This window comes from Sinocyclocheilus rhinocerous, unplaced genomic scaffold, assembly GCF_001515625.1.
Source record: "Sinocyclocheilus rhinocerous isolate Xijiao unplaced genomic scaffold, SAMN03320098_v1.1 scaffold2038, whole genome shotgun sequence".
Taxonomy (NCBI): Eukaryota; Metazoa; Chordata; class Actinopteri; order Cypriniformes; family Cyprinidae; genus Sinocyclocheilus; species Sinocyclocheilus rhinocerous.
Window position 1 is genome coordinate 113,815 of NW_015644344.1, and position 19,561 is coordinate 133,375.

The 19,561-nt window shown below is 35.2% G+C and overlaps 1 protein-coding gene across 1 annotated transcript in view; it reads left to right on the plus strand.

Annotated features, from left to right (window-relative positions):
- Positions 1-19,328, plus strand: part of LOC107758153 (GDNF family receptor alpha-4-like) — a 65,159-nt gene extending 45,831 nt beyond the window's left edge. Inside the window, exons 4-8 of the mRNA XM_016575822.1 lie at positions 6,197-6,542; positions 8,181-8,290; positions 8,943-9,077; positions 15,302-15,462; positions 18,329-19,328. Coding sequence (XP_016431308.1) covers positions 6,197-6,542; positions 8,181-8,290; positions 8,943-9,077; positions 15,302-15,462; positions 18,329-18,469 — 893 coding nt within the window. The 3' untranslated portion in view covers positions 18,470-19,328. The remainder of the gene's footprint in view (positions 1-6,196; positions 6,543-8,180; positions 8,291-8,942; positions 9,078-15,301; positions 15,463-18,328) is intronic.
- Positions 19,329-19,561: the final 233 nt, after the last annotated feature.

Genomic DNA, 19,561 nt, shown 5'->3' on the forward strand with positions numbered 1-19,561 from the left:
TGTACAGTATGTGGAAAATAATGTGTTTTTTTAACATTAAACCGCATAAACACATTTCATTACACCAAATACACAAAATAATGTTCTTTTTATAAATAATGTTATTCATCATATGACCCCTTTAATAAAAAGCAGAGTTAGAATAAACACACACACACAGGGACAATAATTTTCACTTCAAATGTCACGGTGCTCTGACATCTTATTAGCATCGCAAATTTGTAAATGTGTCTCCGGTGTGGGAGAGTCTCAGTCGCTGTGTATTAGCTTTGCTCTGGAACTTGTTTTCACTGTCGTCTCCTTTAGTTCTACCCTTGTTTTTGTTCAGCTGTCCCATGGAAATTAGTCATATATTCTCAGTTTGTTTGTTGAAGCTTTGTGTCTGGACTGGATTTTTCATCAGCTCTTTAAGAATCAACAAAGCTCTTAGGTGAATGATTAATCTTAATGAAATAGGGAGAGAGATTTTGATGCTGCTTTTTCATTTTCCTCAGGTTTTACTGACCTTAGCCTTAGTTATTTACTGTGCTTTTGTATTACCATCACGATGCAGGCCATTCAGTTTGATGATGTTGATCGGAATGCTAAAATGATTTCGTTGGAAGATGTTTCCACAGCATTCGGTTTAATTTGTTCCATCTCATTTTCATTCCTGACTTCCTTTCACATCATGAGGCATTTCCTTTGGTCGTAATGATTTGTGACTCAAACTAGTCTGCCCGTGTGCGTTATCTGAACCTCCAGTCACATTACTCCCGCATTTCTCTTTCCACATGTGCAAAGGTGACCAAATCATCCCAACAATCTTAAAAAAATAAAGATTGCAAGAAAACAACAAAAAAAGATCTTGTTGTAACATGACAAGCATTAAATCAAAAAGCTTTCAAAATCAAGACATATCATCAAAGTAGAAATATTTAGAGAAAAAGTCTTAGCATTACAAGTCATAATGACAAATATGAGAATAAATGCATTGTATCCTAACACTACTTTATTCTCGTAATTTCGACTCTTTCAAAACATTTTAAAACATTTTATTCTCAAAACTTACTGTTACAAATTAATTCTCAAAATCATATTTTGTCTTTTCATTTATTGAAATAAAGCTGAAATAAGATATAAATATTAGATGAACTAACTGAAATAAGTTGATGTTGAAATTCTTAAATTACTAAAAATAAAATAAGTTAAAACTAAATAGAAAAATTTTAACTAATAAAAATGTCAAATTCAAATAAAATTACTAAAACTTAAATAATAATAATAATAATAATAATAATAATATCACATTATGGACTTGTGTTTCTTTCATTTTCTGTTCTCTTGTTTAGTTTTGTTTCCATTGACCTAGTTTCTGTCTCTCCTTTGATTAGTTCATTCAGTTCACCTGTGTTCTGTTAATCATCTCATTAGTTCCCTCGTTTAGGTTAGTATAAGTATTCCCCGTTCTGTTCCTTATAGGGTCTGGTATTGTTTGATGTTATCCTGTGTGTGAGAACTTCTTCTTTTTGTGGATTATCTTTTAAAAAGGATTTATTTCTTTTATCTTCATTGTGCCTTCATCATCCTTGCAGTAGTCGGTGTGACAGATAATACTAATAAATGTTATTATTTAATTATTATTAAGTTTATTAATTTAAACTAATATTAAAATGAAAACTGAAAATATAAAAATAAAAGCTCTAAATGATAGTGATGGCGAAGTGAAGCGTTCTGAACCAGTGAAACTTTCATCACAATTGTATCGGAAAAAGGTTCATTACTCGAAGCTTTTTAAAACGGTTTATGCTTTGGTCATAAAAATAAATAACACCTTCCAAAGTGTTATGTTCCATTACAGCCAGTGGTTTCACAATGGTTTTACAACTGATTTTTTGTTTTATTATATTTTATATAAATAATGTTTATTGTCAAAGTCATTCATTTGTGTCTGTGTACTGGCACTAAAATAAGTAAAATAAATACAAAAACAAATTCATAAATTAAATCTATGATCTGTTTATTTTAACTCTTGCCTCAGTCATTAGACTGATATTTAATGGCCAAAGTTCATTTTTGAGCTCAATATATAAATTACATTTTAAAATAAAAAAACAATGCTAACACATTATAATGTAATATAATGTAAAGGAAATGGCACTGAGGTTCGCTTCATTTGAACCAGATACTGAAGCAGTCACGTGGTTTTCAGGCGAATTAAGCTTCAGACGTCATAGATCACGTGCTTTTCTCAAAACGAATCGAGCTCCGATACAGTGCTTCAATGTGGAATGTGTGTTTTTTTTTTTTATACAAGCTTCGAAGCTTCGGTGTTGAACGTAACATCACTACTAAATGACACTAAAATAACACTGGCCTAATGCCATTTTTAAAAATCACAAAGAGCATATTGTTCTCTAGTTTTTTATAACTATCAAACTGGTGCTTCACAAAACCCCAAAATCAAAACACTTCTCAGAAGAACCTGTAATGTAACATGAAGAACTTTTAAATCTCCAAAGAGCCATTTAGCAACACAAGAACCCGGTTCAGCCAAAACTGGTCTTGATAAGAACAGCATAAGGAGCCGCAAAGAACCATTAATGTCTGAAGTTTTGATGTGTCCAGCTCAAATCTGTTATGTTGTGTCTGAACATCAAAAAGCATCACAGAGATTGGTTGTCGGCCCATGTTCTTCACTTTTCATTTAAATGTGTCGTTTCTCACCTTTTTGACTCTTTCACCATGTGCTCCTCTCCGTCGTCAGTCCAACAACACCTCGTGAATAGAAAAAGGCACTCATCTCTGCTATGCTGTAGGGTGGTGAACTTAAATTTGCTGTCAAAATGTCACGATGGACATGAGTGTGTGAAAATGTGCAGTTCCCCATTCTTTTTTTCATTCTCGTGGTGTGTGTTGTGCTTTGTTTTTAATTGACTCACTCTCATGCCATCCAAGACGTAGGTGACGTTTTTCTTCAGTAGAAAAGTAAAGAAGATTTTTATCTTAAACCAAAGTCCTTGGTGATTCTTCCTGATATCTGAAAAAACTTACAGTAGACAAATCTCCATAAAACAGCTTTGAAAATTGTGAGTTCTCAAAGTTGTGATCTAGGACCTTTTATACAGTGTTGGGCTGGGCGATATGACCAAAATCTTATTTAACGGTATTTCACGATAACGATATAGCTAGTTTTATTTTATATTTGTTATTAAAAATAAGAACAAAGAAGCAAATTACAAACACAATAAAACAAAAATACATATTTAATATACTTACGATTTTCAGATACAGTAGGTTTAACAGGTAGTAAGAAAATTGAATAATCAAGTGTTTAACTAAAACACTGCATAGTCTTCACTGTATGAATGTATTCTTATTAAAAATCTAAAAGTGATTCAGTCAAGAGCAGTGAGTGATTTTCTCTGTCTTTTGTTGTTTGATTAACATTAATGACAGACAGCAGCAGGTAAATTAGGCTGCTGTCGCTTTAAGACCGACTGCACGGATCCAATATACTGAAACACATCTGATTTTCACACAAATGTTTGTTTATTTAACATATAACTGACTGTGTTTACGTGAATGCTCCACACGACGGGCTTTTTGACATAATTGTGTGTGTATATGACCATTCAAGTGAAAGAAGACGCGGAAGAGATCTGGGGCCGGTTGCATAAAAGGTTTAGACTGGTCTTAAAAGTTAATCATCTATTTTTTTCTTTAAGACTGGTCAAATTTTTTTACATTCGGTTACATAAAAACTTAGATTCCTCTAAGTTGAATCCAAAAAAAATAAGACTGATTACCCCTTGACTCACTGCTAGTTGGTCAGACTTGTTCTTGACACTGTCTTAACCAGTGTTGGGAAGGTTACTTTGGAAATGTAATAGGTTACAGATTACAAGTTACCCTACTTAAAATGCAATAAGTAGTGTAACTTTTCAATTACTTTATAAAAGTAATGTAGATGATTACATTTGATTACTTTTCTAATTTTTTCAACTGTTTATCATTTTCAAACATGTAAACCAGGCACGGTAAACCTTACAGTAGTACTCAACACTGATTACTGTCACACTTTTGAAATCCTTCATCACTTGAATTAAGATTATATTTCAGTTTTAAAGTAGACATTGGATGCAAAATTCACTTTTATATGGTGTTTGCGTATAAATGTATATTAGCAGTGTGTGGACACAAACACCCTACAATGATAAAAATCCATTCACTCCTTTTTTTTAATCCGTCTCAATTATCAAGCCGTTTTGATTTTCTGAGCAGTATGATGTCATATTGTTCAGGCCCCGCCCACAACCGCTGATGTACTGTCCAATATTAGCATGTTTTCGCCCTCAGCCAGTTGTACGAAGTACATCATTTTCTCCAAGCTCCAGCAGCTGTAGCGACAATGTCTTGTAAGCAATGCAGGTGTTTTGTAGTTTTGTGATGTAGAAGAACATAATAATTTTAATTTTCTCCCGACATCAGAGCAACTGAGGACACAGTGCATTAGTTTTGTTTTTAATGGTAATGCGCCACTGAATACACCTAAATTCGTTTATGTCTGCGCAAATAATTTTACTCCAGACTGCTTTCTGAATGAGGGACAATTCAAGGCAGGTCTTGTTAAAAAGTTAAAACTCAAGGATGGATCAGTACCCGCTGTCCATGATCCAGCTGCACCTTCACAAGAAGTAAGTCTCACACTTTTTATTTTTGGCATTTTTGCCTTTATTGTGATAGGACAGATCAGACATGACAGGAAGTGAAGTGGGAGAGGGAGGGGGCGAGGGCAGGATCGGGAAAGGTCCTCAAGTCAGGATTCCAACACGGGACACCCAAAGCACAAGAAGAGAGGTCATTAGCATGTAAAGAGATATGCACCGAAACGGGTCGCTGTGAACAGTGATGTTTTTGACAGCAAGGTAAAAAGGGTGTTGTTTTACACGACCACTGAGGTATTTTAACCAAAGAATGTTGCAGACCGTTCATGAAGGCCCTAAAGAATCATACCAACTTATGGAAGATTAATGTCCCCTTTGAAGCACAGCCACCACAAAATCAAACTTACTTTGAGATCATTCTGAGGTTAAATACATATTTAAAATCTTAACAAGAAATATTTTATTAGCTATGATACCGTTTATACATAAACCCATATAGGAAATAAAAGAGTTCTTGAATAAGCTTGTTCTAAACTCCTGAAACATTGGTGTTTCAAATTTTAGAGCAGTCACTGCAATTTATGAAAGAAATCAATTAAATCTGTATGTGGGAGTGTGTGTGGAAAAAAAGCAGATGTAACCCCCAGATGTAATTGTAATTTGTAATCCTTAACATTTTCATAAGTAACTGTAATTTAATTACACATTTTTTCTCAGTAACTGTAACTGATTACAATTACTTTTATTTTGTAATTCAATTACATAATTCCGTTACATGTAACTAGTTACTCCCCTACACTGGTCTTAACATAGAGGCTTATTTTATGCAACTGGCCCCTGAATGTCTGAGAGACGCGTTCTGTGCGCGCGCTTCGGGTGTATGCATTGAGTTCTTTATTAGACATCATGCACGTCCTGAATTCGCGATCGCATGCTGTCTGATAGTGATGGGAAGTCCGGTTCTTTTCCACAAACTGGTTCTTCCGGACAGTTTGTTTCAATGAACCTGTTTATTTTACGCCCTAACGTAATGACGTCATTCGTGATGACGTAATGACTATCGTCCCGGGTTGGGATAAAAATACACAACACATTCAAATATATAAAGTCAGTAATCATAACTTCAGTCAGTTATAACACCATCATCATTATATGATAAGTTTCTTACAATTAAGTTTTGCAACTAAAGCACCCAAATACAGGTACAGGCAGTGATGTGCAAACGAGGTTATATATAAAGTTATATACATATTTGCATACCGTGAAATAAAGGATGTAGCAAAATCTCTTACATAGACACTTTATAAAGTGGTAGCGATGTATGCCGTCATACCGGCCAGGCCTAATAAAGTGTGTTTCTTTGTCAGTATGTCGCCTAACCTGACTAATATCTAATAGCTGTACAGAAAACTGAAAAAAAGTAGATTTTGTCATACAATGAGGCTGAGACTAACTGGATATCGACTACGTTCTCTGACCAAACAGAGCTGATGTGATCACTTCAGTCAGTCCTAAAGACTGGGTTTGCGTAACATTTGAATTCTCCACAGATTCTGAGCTCGGCATGACAACTGTAAACCGCTGCCTGGACGCGGCCAAAGCTTGCAACGTCGACGATGTGTGCCAGAAACTGCGCACCGAGTACGTGTCAACATGCATCAAGCCCTCCACCAAGTCGGGTTTGTGTAACCGATCGAGGTGCAACAAGGCCTTGCGGCGGTTCTTCGACCGCGTGCCTCCGGAGTACACCCACGAGCTGCTGTTCTGCCCTTGCAGCGACATGGCCTGTTCAGAGAGACGGCGACAGACCATCGTGCCCAGCTGCTCCTATGAGGGAGAAGATAAACCCAGCTGCCTTTCCCAGATGAGGATCTGTAAGGCAGACTATGTTTGCAGGTCAGTTTCAGAGACTCGGCCAGCCACGTACTATGTGGGCGGCGAAATTAAACTACTCACCTTGCATGCATTCTTTTCTCTGGGTAAAGAAAGCCTTGGCTTTTCTATAGCTGTCTGGAGAAAAGAGAGTACGCACGCATTACTGCTGATAAGAAAAGAGCTTTTCTTCACATTCCTCGTAATCCATGTCGGTATAAATGGGCATTGGACAGACAAATTAAAGCTGTGAGACCCTGAGATGTTTGAGAAGTCAGACTGGTCCAGATTAAACCTCACAGATTGTGCATTAAATATTGAGCAGTGCAGGTTAGATGAAGTCAGTTTCAGACCTCACTATAATTAACCAAGAGAAAACCATCTGTTGATGATGAATTGGTATTAAAGATGGGAGCTAACTGCAACTGCTATGAAAAATAATATTTGCATGTAAGGTAGCATTCTTTACTTCCAGTGGGTGATTAACGGACTCGGGTGCCTTAGTGAATGACGTCAAGAAAAGCAGCATGCTATGATTATGATGATGACTATTTATCAAAGACGTTGTCAGGATGTTGGCATTTAAAACAGCATGGTCTATTCTGGTAGCGTCACAGACAATAGAGAAAAAAAAATGCTAACTGCTTAATGGATTATGATTTAACAATCAAAATATAAAGGGACTGCTTTTAAACTAAAAGTGAGTATAAATTATTCCCTTATTGATAATATTAACTCTTTCCCCATTTATGAGACAATGCTTCGCCGCCATTGACGTAATTTTCCTGCTCTTCGCGTTTCAGGGTTGCCAGGTCTGCCAAAACCAGCCCAAATTGGTACACAAAACTAGCCCAATGACAGCTAAAACTAGCCAAGTCACTTTCTGGAGGACTTGGCAACACTGCCATGTTTTCACTGGTGTTTGGTAGTAGGCGCTATTACACATCTTCTGGAAAAGTATTGAATGTCTAGGTCAAAACACGTTGAAGAAGAAGCAGAAACAAGTGATTAAGTAGATGCATATGTAAAATAACGCGATTATCAAACATTAAACAGCATATAAATCAAAACTGCCTAACATTAGTGAATGTGTTAATGGAACCAATCTGCTGCAGCTGTGTTTTGATCATGTGTTCTGAATCTGATCCGGATGTAGTCTTTGACAAAAACATGATTTTCTCAGATTTTTGTTCAAAATGTTCCTTTTTGTTTTGTTTTTTTAAATGAAACTGGCCCACATTCAAGTTTTGATTAAAGAATTTTTTTATTTTTTATTTTTTAAGCAGAGGCTTTGTTCTTTATTGACATATTCATTTATTCACACAACAAAATATTCTGGGGGCCATGAAAGTTTTGTGAAAATTACGTAAAATGCTGGTGGTAGCTGACAAGAGTGTTTGACAGCTTTAAAAAACACTGACAGGGAAAGAGTTAAAAGACATTTGGTTTACTTGTGTATGTGAAACATTTTTGTTCGTGTTGAGTTGCTATTTGATGTCCAATGTAATCTGAAATGTATCATGAAGCAAAACCAGTTGAGAAGCAGATTTAGACGTCTGTGATCGTACTTCATGATTATGTCAATACCGCCGAAACACTTATTAGGACGCTTCTGTCTGCTTGGCTGCTGTCCATGCATATACGACTGTGTTTGTTCTGCAGGTCCCGTTTGGCCCAGTTTCAGTACGACTGCCAGCCAGAAGAGCAGTCTGCCACCGGCTGCAAACAGGGAAACTACGCCGCATGTCTTATTGCTTACACTGGACTGATAGGTGAGTGGTTTAAAGCTGCTTTAGACAATTGTTCTGCAAACTGGAAAAGGAATTGCATGCATGATCGTGGCTGGCCATTAAAACAGGAGCGAGGCTGATGTAATTGGTTTGGAGAGTGATACCTTGGTTATTCCCTTGCTCAAAGAAACACAGGGACACCTGGTGTGTCTGTGATGAGAGACTATAAAACTACCCAGGCACTTTTAAAGTCATGGAGAGATTGATTTCACTTCCCAATAAAACAGATTGAAAGCAATATTTTTTATGAGGCTTTCTGTTACATAGAGCCTTTTTGTTTGTTTAGTTCTGCTTCATGCTCATTTGCTATATATTGAGCAAACAGAATCCCTTTTAAATAAATCTCTTTTTTAAACAAAACTTTCTATTCAACAGACATACTTCTGACAGGAAAGGGAATTCAATTTTCCAAATACAAATGTTTGGAATTAAGTTTTTTTTTAAAGACGCCTCTTCTGCACACCAAGACCGCATTCATTTGATCAAAAATACAGAAAAAGCAGTAATATTGTGAAATATTATTACAATTTAAAATAACTGTTTTGGAATCTGTATATCTGTTATGCAGTATTTCAGTGTAATTTTGTGTATTGATCTTCTTATGGGAAATGTTTACACGCCTTTGTTATCGCAGGCAGTCCAATCACCCCAAACTATGTGGACAACTCCACATCCAGCGTGTCTCCCTGGTGCTCGTGTTCAGCCAGCGGGAATCTGAGAGATCAGTGCACTGAGTTCCTGAACTATTTCACCGACAACGTCTGTCTCAGTGAGTCAAAGCTCCTGTACTGTACATCATCTGAGTCAGCCGTCATATCCGGTGTTGGGAAGGTTACTTTGGAAATGTAATAGGTTACAGAATTACATTTAAAATGTAATAAGTAGTGTAACTATTTCAATTACTTTATTAAAGATATGTAACTGATTACATTTGATACTATTGGTGCTTAATTATTAATAATGGTTCTTCTTATTAATGCTGGGGAATTGCTACATTTTTTTCAGGGTTCTTTGATGAATAGAAAGTAAAAAAAAAATAACAGCATTTATTTGAAATATAATTTTTTTTCATAAAAAATGTCTTTACAGTCACATTTTCATCCTTGCTGAATAAAATTATTAATTTATTTTTTAAATCATACATACCCTTAAGATTTGAATGGTAGTGTGTTACGGTTTCTATAAAAATATGAAGCTGCTTTCAACATTGATAATATTGAGAAATGTTTCTTGAGCAGCAAATCAGCATATTAGAATGATTTATATGTAACTGATTACATTTGATTACTTTTTGATTACATTTCTAAATTTCTAATTTCTGTTAATCATTTTCAGCAGAGTTAACCTTACAGTAGTACTCCGATTACTGTCAGACTTTCAAAATCCTTCATCACTTGAATTAAGATTATAATAATTTAATCTTAAAGCACAGCCACCACAAAATCAGACTTGAGCACCTCTTTTTACTTTGAGATCATTCTGAGGTTAAATACAGATTTAAAATCATAACAAGATATAGTTTAATAGCTATGATACCATCTTTGAAATCAAATCTTTGCATAGCTATGACAGGAAACACTGGCATCTAACGTGAATATCTGTTAAACTGTAATTTATTTCTGTGATGCGCAGCTGTATTTTCAGCATCATTACTCCAGTCTTCAGTGTCACATGATCCTTCAGAAATCATTCTAATATGCTGATTTGCTCAATTACTATTGGTGCTTAATTATTAATAATGGTTCTTCTTATTAATGCTGGGGAATTGCTACATTTTTTTCAGGGTTCTTTGATGAATAGAAAGTAAAAAAAAAAATAACAGCATTTATTTGAAATATAATTTTTTTTCATAAAAAATGTCTTTACAGTCACATTTTCATCCTTGCTGAATAAAATTATTAATTTATTTTTTAAATCATACATACCCTTAAGATTTGAATGGTAGTGTGTTACGGTTTCTATAAAAATATGAAGCTGCTTTCAACATTGATAATATTGAGAAATGTTTCTTGAGCAGCAAATCAGCATATTAGAATGATTTCTGAAGATCATGTGACACTGAAGACTGGAGTAATGATGCTGAAAATTCAGCTTTGATCACAGAAATAAATTAAATTTTACAATATATTCACATAGAAAACAGCTACTTTAAACTGTAGTAATATTTCACAATATTACTGTTTTACTGTATTTTTGATCCAATAAATGCAGCCTTGGTAAGCTCTTTCAAAAATATTTTAAAAACTCTTAATTATTCCAAAGTTTTGGCCGTCAGTGTACACAGTGTATATATATATATATATATATATATATATATTTCTATGTATAATTATGAGTAAAAAGTAGTTACACATCCTATTCTGTGTCCTAAACTCCTGAAACATTAGTGTTTCATATTTTAGAGCAGTCAACGTAATTTGGGAAAGAAATCAATCAAATCTGTATGTGTGTGAAAATATTCAGATGTAACCCCCTTTGTAATCGTTAACATTTTCATAAGTAACTGTAATTTAATTACACATTTTTTCTCAGTAACTGTAACGGATTACAGTTACATTTATTTTGCAATTAAATTATGTAATTCCGTTACTTGTAATTAGTTACTTCCCAGTACTGTTAGTCATGACCATCTGATATGTGAAAGGACATTGCGTGTGTAGTCTGGCAGAAGGACTCTATGGTTATTATTAGTCAACATTGCAATGTCAGAGCAGAATCACAGGCTCTGGTTTAAACCCTAATGAGATGCAACAGATTTATCATTAGAGATGCACCGATATATCGGCCAATTGTTTAAAAACAACCGATGATCAAGGCCGATTATTTCCTGTCAAATGTTTCTTGTGCTGAATTTAGGGCTGTCCAGGTTAAAGCAATAATAATGCATTAATTCAGCTCTGTTAACACGGGTTCTATTCAACCCTATAGTAGGGATGTTATGACTTGTCCCTACCAATATCCAGTGACTACTAAATTGTCCCTAGCAATAATTTTGATCAAACAATTACATTTATGTATATGTAACCACTGTTGTTGAAATTTCGCTTTCAAGGACGTACGTTTAATACATGTGCGGAGTAAGAACATGTGTTTAAAGCACAGTTCAGCTTTAACTTTGTTGTTGAACTGAATGTACAAAGCAAACCGTTTGCTGAAATATCCACAAATAAAAAAAAAAAAAACACTGAAATGTGTGGTTTATCTGTCAATCAGATGCAGGTGAAGTTGTGTTCGTTACTATAGCAACAGTAGGGTCACGGGTGAGTTCACGGGTGGTCCAATTCATTTTTAATATTAAAATAAAATGACGTACAGTGTAATTAAGACACCCAGCGCTCTGATGCTGCTGTAATGTTGTTGGTTTTACATAATCAAAATTGTGTATTATTATCTGATGAATATGCTAACATAAAAAGCCCTCTTTATGGATTATGAATATGTTGGCTACCATAGCTATAAATAAAGACTTTAGATGACATGAAACTGTGGTCAAACGTCTGTGATAAATGCGAAAATGTTGAGGTAGTTGGATGGTTTAGGGGGTGTTGTCTGCTGTAATTTCCCAACCAATGTTAAAATCAAACCTACGCCCTTGCTATGAACCACCTGTAGTTCAAGCCAGGGTTGCCAGATCCACGTTTTTCCCTTCACCAAACATTATTTGTAGCACGCCTTCCATCTTATAATCTCTGAAAGCTTTGTGCCTTGTTACATCTGACAAGAAACCAAGTCTCAGCTTTCAAGTCCTGTACATTTTATCACAAAATTCAAACAAAAAATGCTCTTAAATTTGGCGCGACAGATCGCTGTAGCAGCTTCAGTTCAGCTTCAGTCTTTTCCACTTTAAATACAAGTTATTGCATGAAAAAAACCATGAATGAACATCAGAAGGTGGTGAAATATACAACTTACCGAAATGTATCATGTCTCAAATAAGCACTCAATCAGCATTTTAACCAAAAGAAAGACATCAAATAAAACACCTTGTGAACAAATATGTCACTTAAAGTTGCATTAACCTCCGGAAAGTTATCCAGTGTTCACAGTTCATTAGTTAGTTATAAAAAAACACTAGAGGGGCATTTTTTACTGATAATTATATATGCATGTTTGGACAAATCCGTCCAGTGTTTATGAAAACTAACTTATGTGCAATTGAGTTGTATACAAATGTTTTTTTTTTATTTGAGTGTGATTATTATATCTGAAAATAAATAGCATTGAATATAATAGATGTGTTGTTAATTTTAACTTCTAATATTATGTACCAAATGAGAAGATTCCCTATTTAGTTTACAGCATTAGTTGGGAGAGATTTATTTTCCTTAATGAAGCTAAACTACCGATATCAGCAGATGTCATTCTGAATAATCGCCTATCGCTATCGGCTGAGGAATTTTAGTATTGGTGCATCTCCATTTATCATAGTCAAAAGTTTCTAAAACCTTAAATTCAGAAATTAATCTTAAACACTGTATGCATTCAAACATCACATGCAGATTTGCAAATGAAGGCCACAGCAGTTGGCAAGGAGGGGAAATGCATTTAAAGCATGCAGACGTTTTCTAAATAGGCGATGCTGACATAAGCTGCCCATAAACACTTTTATAATTCTTTAAAGTAGAAGTTTGTATTAAAGTCGAATGTCCTTCAGAACAGTATGAAGTGTCTCCTCTTGCTATTCACTGCACCATTAGTCATATGTTCTCTGTTTTACTGTATGTCACATCAACCTAGCGTTCACCGCCGCTGCACAGAAGACCAAACAGTCAGCCTGCCTCTCTCAAATGACAGAACATTTCAGAAATGACCTCATCTGTCTCTCATCGCTTGTGTCCTGATTCTCCATTTAAGCAGAACCAGGGCATACTTTTTGAAAAGCATTTGAAGAGCGTCACTTTTTAGGATTGTCTGCCTGTGGTTTGTATTGGGATATATTCAGTAACAGGGTTTATCTATGTAGGACTATGACAATAATTCTAAAATAGAATTATTCTATAGAATAATTCTTTAAGAAAGGGTTTGCCTTTACCTAACCCTTAATACCAGTGTAATATTCTTGAAATCCATGGCTTCATGGAAATCCAAATATATGGGTGTTTCTTCAACTATGTGCACTTTCTTTTGTGTCCCATGAGTCGGTCATTCTTACTATTCGGTGCCATTTCAGCTTGGTAAATTTCTAAAAAAAAAAAAAAATAAAGTTAAAATTTCCATGGTTTAATCATTTTATCTGAAAAAGGGCTTGTTACACTACAAGAAAAATACAAGGTCCAGCTCAGGATATTATTCTTTAATAATTTTTCACGAAATTCTTCACACATGCAAAGGCCAAATGTCCACCCTGTTACAGGACATTCTCATCTCAATTAATACGTGTTTTGCATGCACAGTTATTGTAATATTTACATTTTCTAAAAGCTAAAATGTCCCTTTCTTTACCCTGCAAATGTTCATAAACAGGCATTATCTTGTTGTTGTAAAAAAGTTGTTGTATTTTAAGGCACAGTGTAATTTCAACATTTCTTTTAGAATAAAAATAAATTTCAATGGAATTTTGGCCCCATTTAAAATTATTTCATTATTTACCATTTAATTCTACAAGTAACCACAAAGATATGCATAACATTTGTTGAACTTATTTTATTAACATAAAAAAAAAACACAGAGGTAACAGGGTGGACAGGACATAACAGGGTGGACATCATACCACTGAACAACAATGTATGTCAGCATATTGCCTAATACACAAGAAGCATATTGTCACAATTTACATTCATTACAACAGATAAGTGGTTCTGTATACAATTTATAGGATAGAAGGCCAATTATCGCATTAAAGTAAGTTGTAATTATACCTATTATTATTGTAAGATCTCATTTGTTATACTATCAGGATTCTTTGATAAATAGAAAGGTCAAAGAACAATATTTATTTGAAATATAATTGTTTTGTAACATTATAAATGTTTTAAGTCACATTTGATGAATAAAAGTATTAACTTCCTAAAAAAAAAATATATTATTTAAATATTAAATATATATTTCTTTTTGCCATTTTAATTTTTTCACTATTTTTATTGCATATATTTATTGTCAGTTATTTTCCAAATTTTATAAAAAGTATTAACTATACCACAAACTACTTAGGATACATAAATGATACCTATGAAATTACAAACAAACAAAAAATCAATCAATCAATTAATCAATCAATAATTTAATTAATAACAATTAAAAATAACAATAATAATATTTAATAATAATACAATTAATAATAATAAATAATAATGAAATGAAATTAAAATGTTTATAGTATCATTCCCACCACCGAAATATAATTTGAGGTGGTGGGAGGTGATATTTTTGTTTCATATAAAATGGACAAAAATGACAGAATAAATTCAGCTAGAGAAATGCGTGAGAGTTTGTTTTCTAAAAATTCACTGTGCCTATATAGAAGAAACACCCATAAACAGTCTGTATTTAGATCTTCTGCTGCCGTTTACCGTCTGACGTTGAGGTTTGGAAATGTAAAGAGCTATCTGAAGTGCAAAGCTTGTTCTAAACCGCAAGCATAAATTAATCTCTGATTGATATCCAGCCCCCTCTCGGTCACACTCCTCCAGTCGCATTCCTGAAGGTCCTTATGTATTATATATATCGCGATTCATCAATACGGTCGACTCCGTGGCAATATTCAGCTCAGTCCTGTTCAAACAGAGATCTCTTACATGAAGTAACTCGTCAGACAGCCAAGTGGCAGCTCTTGGAGTGAGCGATGTGAGCGGATGAGAGTGATGTTTGGTCAAGCCACTCATCTGTGAGTTAATGAGAGGATGTGGAGAGGCAGGTGCAGAAGCGCGGCCTGAGCAGAATACTGAGCGCCGCTCAGTCCAGAATTCAAATAAGTGTCTGATATCAGAAGCAGTTGCGAATGGAAATGATGTGTGTTTGTCTCAGCTGTGGACGTCTTGTCTGTTGCATGAATAGGGAACGCTCTCCTGACGTTTGGTAATGGAATGGACTTCACGCCCACTCCCACCCGACTGCCGCAGTTAAGCCCTGTGACGGAACGAGGGCCACGGAGGACGACTGTGTTTGTCACCATGGAGACTGAACAGAACGCTCTGAGCCCAGCCAAACCCACACAGGTGAGGGTTAGAGATGGGGAGCCATTTGGTTATGGGTTTATAAGTGCCTTGATTGTAGTGTGGCTCCGAAGGAAACGGCTTTACACAATAAAGAGCCATTTCATCTGTGCTGCTGAGAGATTGCAAAATTGGGCTGATTTCTTTAGAGCTGTATAAAATGGCAAATGGGGAGTCCCTTACGGTAAAACCAGGACCGCATGATTAATAAAACCAAAATTGTGATTATCAAATGTTGAAGGCGGCAATTCAATGAAATAATAATATGCGCTGCGTGTTTCAGAGTGAAGTGCAGCACTGTGTTCTTTCAGTGTTGGGTTAAAGAATTACAAGTTATGTAATCAGATTACTTTTTCAAGTAACTAGTAAAGTATTGCATTACTTTTAAATTTGCTGCTACTTTTTCAAATATATAACACAAGTTACTTTGTTTTCCCATTGATTCACTGACAGCTCTCCTGTCCCCATGTTGAGAGTTAGTAGGAGTGAGGTTCAGAGGCATTTCCTTCAGCCTGAAGCTCATTCATTTCACTTTTGGTGTGAAAGGGCCTTTACAGTTGCCAAAAATAAGCTGCACACATCTGTGCACTTAACCACTGATTTCTAGTCGTGTCCTCTTAAAAGTAGTTTAGCTTTCACAACGAAACACAGCATCACACATGGCGGGCTAGAGTGAGCGGAGGTCGGCGTGCTGAGTGAGCGACGTAAGCAAGTCCAGCCCAGGTGACATAAAATAACACAAAAGTAATGTAATGCATTACTTGTTATAAAAAGTAACGTGATTAGTTTAATTTTTTTGGAGTAATACAACATTGTAATGCATTGCTTTTTAAAACTTTATACTATACTAACTGAAGACTATATATATATATATATATATATATTTTTTATATTGATATACTATATTATACTATATTGATATTCTTAAAACATTCTGGTTAGTTTTCTGTTTTTTTTTAAAAAATTTTTATTGAATTTTATAATTTATATACTTCGGCTATTCACATTATGCAGGTGTTGTGTAACGTGACTTTTTATCTCACAGTTCTGACTTTTTTTCTCAGAATTGTATGATATGTAATAAAGTCTGATGAAGAGCGTTTAAGCTCGAAACGTCACCTGTGGTGAGAACATAATTAAATACTTCTCTATCTCTGGAGCTGTGGTGTGCCTACTTTGATGATTTCGTTCTTATGTAATAAAGTTGCAATTGTGAGAAAAGTCAGAATTACGAGATATAAACTTGCAATTGTAAGAAAAAAAAAGTCAGAATTGCGATATTTAAACTCGTAACACTGACAAAAAAGTCAAAATTGTGAGCTCTAAATGAGCAATTGTAAGAAAATAGTATTGAGTTTATATCTCAAAATTTTGAGAAAAGAAGTCAGAACTGCAAGAAAAAAGTCAGAATTGTGAGATATAAACTTGTATGAATACACAGTATGAATGTTAACTCTGCTCTGATATATTGGATCAAAGATTTTCTCACAGATCGACCACAGAGAGTTTTCATGAATGGTGTATTTTCAAATGAATTGATCTTAAATACAGGGGCACCACAAGGTTTGTGTCGTGTCACCACTTTTATTTTCAGTATGTACCAATGAGTTATAAATTAAGAGTAATACAGCTGGTCTGTTTAAGTATGCAGATGATATGGTTTTGGTGCAACTGTGTTCTGAAAACGCATTACTGAGTGAGCAAATTTATTTTCAAAATGTGGCGGTTCTTGAGGATTGGTGTAAATTGAGTGCTCTGTATATACTGTACTGTAAATGTAAAGAAGACAAAGGAATTGATTTTCAGTTGCAATTCTGGCAAACATGTGTTAAAGGAACTAAAGAGCAGGTTGTTGAGATTGTGGAAAGTTTTAAATATCTGGGAATATACCTGGATACAAGTTTTACTTTTGGTGAAACTGTGGACAGTATTTTAAAGAAAGCAAGCCACAGGTTGTTCCTCATGCGGAAACTGAAGAGTTTTGATGTTAGCCAATCTGTTTTAGAAATGGTATATAAAAGTCATGTCGAGAGTATTTTACAATTTAATATTACAGCCTGGTATGGTAATTTAGGAGTGAGGAGTAAAAAAAGGTGGAAAGGATAGTATGAATGACAGGGAGGTCGCCAGCAAATGCAGCTTGAGGAACTGTACTTGTTGGCAACATATAGGAAAGCATCAAGTGTTGTATCTGATTTTACACACCCACTTCACTCTGGAAGGAGGTATAATGTCCCCAAATATCTTAGGATGGTTTATAAGCATTCCGTTGCACCAGTAGCAGTTAGAATGTTAAATGAAAGGTAGGCAACTCTTTGTGGAACTTTTATACATTTTTTTGTGTTATGCATGTTCTTTTGCATTATGTGTGTAATTGTGTTGCATGAGAAGCCAAAGGCAAATTTCCACAGTGGTGGACAATAAAGTTTAAACTAACTAACTAACTAAACTTGCAATTCTGAGAAAAGTCAGAATTGTTAGATATAAACTCGCAATTGTAAGAAAATAGTCAGTCTTTAGTTTATATCTCAAAATTTGGAGTTAAGAAGTCAGAATTGCGAGAAAAAAGTCAGAACTGTGAGATATAATCTCGCAATTGTGAGAAGAAAAAAAAAGAAAAGTCGCAATTACCGGTTTTAATTTTTATTCAGTGGTGGAAGCGGGCTTCCATAGATACATTTAATAGAAAAAAATTAAAATTGCCATTGCAAAGGTTAAAAAAAATGTCCCTGGAAATCAATTCCAGGGATTAAATATTGCCCTTTAATGGAAAAATTTCTTGTGCACATGACCAAACTTGCCTGAAACTTTAACTTTGTTTCTTTTTTTCTAAACCAAACTGGTAATGCTTTCTCCTCTCATTCCTCAGGACTCTGCGAAGGTGAGGCTTTGGTCTGACTCCACCGCGTCCTTCGACACACAGCAGAACTCGGCTCGCGCGTTTGCCGTGGCGTCGCTACCCGTCTGGATTTGTATGTTTCTCAGCTTCTTGCTCAGCTGTGATCAGTAAACAGACTCAAGACTTTCGGGACATCTATTCTGACGGGCCTGTGATTTTGGACAAACTGGAACCTATTCAACTCCAAAGCTGGACAAACTGTCCACACTGGCCTCATTTCTCTAACATTGAAGTCATTGTGTCATCTCTGTTTCTGTGGAAGCGCCAGTAAAACCTACAGAATCTGAATTTGCCAGGCACTTTTCTAGAAATGAATGTGGTTAGTCAAACACAAAGGCCAGAGGGAAAAAACCTACCTGTACATATGTACATAGCGTCACACAGAGTCAATATGGAACTGTGTCATTCATTGAGAGTTTCAGTGTAAAATCATATTTTTGTGGGGTGGGGAGCCAATTCAAAAGACTAAAAGTTTCTAAAGCCCAAATAATCTTCTAGCACTCCAAAATCAATTCCTGATTAAATGTGGAGAGAAATTAAGCTTTTTCTTTTTTCTTTTATAGTTCCTCATGCATCAGTTCAACCGTTTGGAGATCCCCTTGAGGAAAACGGAGATTTAATATCATTCTGTTCAACATGACTGAAGAGAAGACAAAGGCTATTTCTGATCAATAATAGAATGCTTTGGGTGGAAGTAAACAGTACTCTTCCCAAAGCTCATAATGTGCTATTGGGACATAAGCTACTTCAACTAACCGATCTTGGAGACTCAACATTGTTGTGGCATCGCCACAGCTGATTTCCTGCCCAGTACTGTGTCTTTATGTATAATACGGTGTGTTTATGAAGAGTCCTGGTGTTTATGATCATGAATATGAGGGCTGGTGTTGTGGGAATGGGGTAGGAGAGGTGTTTCCGAGGGCTCGCTCTCCAGCCGCTGCTAAGAAAGCCCGTGGTATTTCTAAAGGAAGGCTGGGAATCTCATTATGGAGAATTATGAATTCTTTGGTTCATCATATGGCACTAATAAAAGATGCTGGTTCATTTAAAGCCTGTTGCTGTTCTTTATGACTCAAACTTTAAACAAACTAGCACAAAAATGTGGAAAAGTTAGTCAGGTGAAACTCCACATGGTGTGTGTCTTTGTCAAAAACATGCTTGGGGGCAAAAGTGTGGAGAAATGTTTTTTTTTTTTATAGAGAG